We start from the raw sequence: 4,449 nt of genomic DNA on the forward strand, positions 1-4,449 counted from the left end.
AATGTCAATGCCAAAGACATCACTGCTCATAAATGGGTCAATGGTTTGTCTGAAGTGAGTCTCAATTACATCCTGTAGAGCAGGGGCCTGTACCATGATGGTAGATGGACAAATTTACAGTTACAGGATTAGTTTTGAGTTGACAAAACCAAACCACTCCAATCTGGCTTTGTTGGTACCATGATGCTGATCATCAACTTTCTTTGTCAACTCAGGCTTTGATCCTGAGTTTGTGGAGCACGTGCACATGAATGTGTGACATCAGTGGCAAATAGCCAATCACGAGCCTCACAACACAGAGCAAGTGTGATTCAGTGTGATTTTTTTTTTAAAGGTTAAGAGATCAAAGAATATGAGGAATATAAATGCATTTACACTGAAGTACTTGTTCATAAAAGAGGACAAATAAAATAAATGATCTTTTTCTATTAGTGCAGTCACAAGTGAAACTTGTGAAGTTATATATGTAGAGATTTTTTATTTTTTAAAGCATTATCTATTGATTCTACCACTTATGTATATTACATATGATCTGTATATATTAATATTCATTTAAAATAAATGCTTTATAATAATTGTTAAACTAAAATTGCTTGTGTGTAATGGATTAATAGTAATATAAATCATATTATAATTATATAAGTCATATATAAATTGTAATTATCATTAAAGCCAGTCAATTTAGTAATTTTTTAAGGTACTTTATAGTGATATTAGTAATATTTCACATCTTCAAATCAATTCATTATTTGTAGTGCACCAGCCACCCAGTAATCCCAGCTTTTAAATTCCGTCCGTTTTATCACAAAATACAAATGTGTTTTTCTGCTTTATTACAATTTATAGATCAGAAGTCATAAAAACAATTCAATGAAACTAATGTCTCATTGTAATCGAAAAGACGATTGATTCTCATGCCGCTTTGAGGCGAATACCGCCATCTGTCACGTCACATTAAAGAGCACGAAAAACACATTATTGTAAGACATATTTTGAGACTTTGTTTTATATTAAAAGTCCCAAAGGCACAAATACGTGAAATACGTGAAATATTATTTCCAAGCACACTGTCCCTGCTGTGAGTATATGACACATGCTATGATTTCTGCTAATAATCCAACATATATTCAAACCCAATCTGGGCCATTTGCATGCGCAATACTCTCAAAATGTTATAACTTTAATCTCATAATTGCTACGACTTAATTCTTGTAATGTTGACTTTATTCTCAAAATATATATCGACTTTATTCTCGTATTGCTACAACTTAATTCTCATTATTTGTATTTTTTTCTCAAAATATTATCTGATTTTTTTAACATGGCACTAAAACGTCATCGCACATAATGCTACAACTTTATGCTCAAAATATTATGACTATATTCTCAACAATATGGCTACGACTTTATTCTCGTAATTTAGATTTTATTCTCAAAATGTTATGACTTTAATCTCGTAATCTTATTTCTTTATTAATTTTTTACTTTATTTTATTTTACGTGGCACTAAAACGCCATCGTAGATCTTGTCTTGGTGTTTACTGCAGAATGTTGTTCTTTGCGCCATCTGGTGGATAGTGTGTGAAGCACAACAATGTTTTTAACAATCTGAACCCGCGCCTGCAGGGAGCTCTGTGATCACGCGTGATGAATTGCATGCTGCCGGGAGAAAAAGCAAACATTCTTAATGGCCACATCTGTAAGTCTCTTTGGATAATTGATGAATAAATGTAGAGAACATAGACATAATTGTAACTGGCTACAAGTACAGTAGCAGTAAGTGTATTTTTGTTTTATTGCACTGGTTTTTAAAAAGATATGGATATAAATGATGAGGCTAGGATTTGTCAAAGCAACACTTGACAATGTTGTGGTAAAGAAGCAGAATGGTAATGAAAACAGTAAGGATTCAAATGCAGTACCCAACTTTATTTCAAATATTTAGTTAAAAGCAAAGCTGAAATGGTATAAATTGAAATACAGAGTAGAATGTAATGCGACTGTAATACATCTGTCTTGTGTTTTGTTTACGTCTTTTATTTTGAAGTCTTGATTTGTAGTCCTTGTCTTGGTCTTTGTGGTTCCCTCTTGTGTCTTTGTGTGATTGTTTCCAGGTGTTTCCCCTTATTAGTCTGTGCACATATACCCCATTGTTTGCCCTTGTCGGTTATTGTTGTGTTTACAGTTCTCACCATTGTTTCATGTTCCTGGATTTCTGTTCTTGTTTGGATTACTATTTTGGACTTTGTCGTTCCACTACTATCTGCATTTAGATTCTGAATCCTGTTTCATGTTTGGACAATGTGTTAGAGAGACACAAAGTAAAGGAAATATCTTGTGAAAAATCTTATAATGACACATTTGATTTAAAAAAAAATGATATAATGCTGATTACTCATAGCAGATTATTAAATTAAACTGGATGCATGAAAACCCCAAAACCTGAATTTTACACCGAAACCAAGTGAAATACAAACTTAAAATACAGCCTCAGTAATTTGCAATTATCAGGGTTCAAGCTTGTTCAGACAAACATGGAAAAGTTAATGAATTGGAAAGTGGTAAATTACAAATCAGTTATATATTTCAGAAAAGCGCACCTTATTACCAAAAAAGTTTTTTTTTAAGTGTCTCTGTCTGATTAGTGCCAAACATGACATGCATCATCTAAAGAATTTTGAAAAAGTAGATTTTTTTTTTTTTGGAAAATTAAAAATGACCGAAAAAATTAATCTTATAGAGCATGTTTTCAGGATTCCGAGCAAAAAAGGATTTTGCTTGTAGCCCTTACGAATCCCGATGCAAAGGCTCTTGTAGCACCACCCAGTGGTTCTCATGGTTTTGCAGGTGGCAGTGGGACTTCAGTTGGAGAATCCGGCTCATCATCCATCTTCAAATCACGACAGAACAACACTGATTCTTCACCGAGACCCAGGTTGTACTGCCACAGATATATACGCTCAGTTGGATTAAGCACAAATGAAAGTTGTTCTTCCACTTCGGTGGCTTCATTCCAGCTTTCTTTGTCGGTGTTCACCTGTGATCCACCGTATTCTGCAGAAAACGAGAACTGCCGCTTCGCGATTAACCCTTCAAGGGCTCCAGATTCAAACGTGACTGACGTGCTGATCTTCCAGTTGTGTGTGATGTCTCTTATCTTCTCCTTATTGTAGCCAACCTTTTTAATAACTTTCTTGTGCCAGGTCACTGCTGTTTTGCTATCATTACTTGCACTTTTGATATTCTCCCACCTACCAAATGCTGGGCCTTTAGTTATCGACAGCCCACCAGGCAAGAAGTTAACAACAGAGGGGTGAATAGAATGGGTAGCAAAATTGTTGTTTTCCGTTAAGCTGTTGCCTTCATTGTATTCAACTCCCCACTCTGAGACTGGCCTGAGGAGGCAGAAGCTGTTTGACTGGCCCCAGTAATAGAGACCATTGTGCCAATTGAAACGCAGTGCCTTTTCTTCACCATCTGTATCTTTATTAAGGTCAGATGTCTGACGGAAAGTTCCTTTTTCTTGGAAGATGATGTAAAACCAGCCATTGGCTGAGAAGTAGTAGTCCCCACCCCTGCAGTTGTCATCAAGACTCAAAACTACAGCATCGCTGTCTGTTGACAGGTCTGTGACCTTGCGAAAGGAGTTACCCTTAATGACGTAAAAGTAGCCACTCAAATCAGCAAGATAATGGTCTCCATTTTGGCAGGAGGGGTGCAGACTGAAAATAGTGATGTCTGAACCTTTATTCAAATTACTTGACTGCATGTAGCAGCCGAGATCAGAGCGGATTATATAACTGTACCCTTGCCCTCCACAGAAATCAACCCCTTTTATTTGGTTCTTGGGAACAATGCCGCTCATTTTGCCTAAACCTGCAACACAGGATAACACAGACATTTAGCGAGCAGTTCTGATGGGATTCTGTTGTTCTAGTACTCCTATAAAGTGCTATTATATGTTATACTCCGCAATCTAAAAACTTTGTTCACTCAACTTGACTCAGTCGGGTCATCTTATTGATGTGACGGAGTTTTTGGGTCTTGAGTTTTAATGTCTGTAGTTACTAGTAATGCAATCATGTACTAATGTATTATACGGCTTTCCTCTGACAACAGCTGCATTTGAACATTATTCAACAGACATCTTCAGCTCACCTGATTTTGTTAATCTCTCTTTATGAAGGCACAGATGTTCTTAGTGAAACACAACTGCAACTGGAGAAAAGAAAACCAATTTAATGAATGTCAAAAGCCAAGAGCCCTTCTACTTCCATATATTCAGACATGTAACTAAATATTCAGATTTACATCTATATATTCACAATTTACATTATATTCAAAATTCACATTTACATATTCAGATTTACTTCTATATATTCAGATATGTAACTGAATATTCAAATTTATTTCCATATATTCACATTTTGTAGATTATATATTCCGATT

At 35.4% G+C, this 4,449-nt stretch overlaps 1 protein-coding gene across 1 annotated transcript; it reads right to left on the reverse strand.

Moving 5' to 3' along the window:
* Positions 1-2,833: 2,833 nt before the first annotated feature.
* LOC107577476 (uncharacterized) lies at positions 2,834-4,226 on the reverse strand. The gene is made up of 2 exons (XM_016263545.1): positions 4,159-4,226; positions 2,834-3,876 (listed from the first exon to the last, which is right to left on the reverse strand). Exon 2 carries the CDS (start codon positions 3,863-3,865, stop codon positions 2,834-2,836), a length of 1,032 nt encoding a protein of 343 aa, XP_016119031.1. The 5' UTR covers positions 3,866-3,876; positions 4,159-4,226.
* Positions 4,227-4,449: the final 223 nt, after the last annotated feature.

The sequence above is a fragment of the Sinocyclocheilus grahami genome, unplaced genomic scaffold, assembly GCF_001515645.1.
Source record: "Sinocyclocheilus grahami isolate Dianchi unplaced genomic scaffold, SAMN03320097.WGS_v1.1 scaffold6172.1, whole genome shotgun sequence".
Lineage (NCBI taxonomy): Eukaryota > Metazoa > Chordata > Actinopteri > Cypriniformes > Cyprinidae > Sinocyclocheilus > Sinocyclocheilus grahami.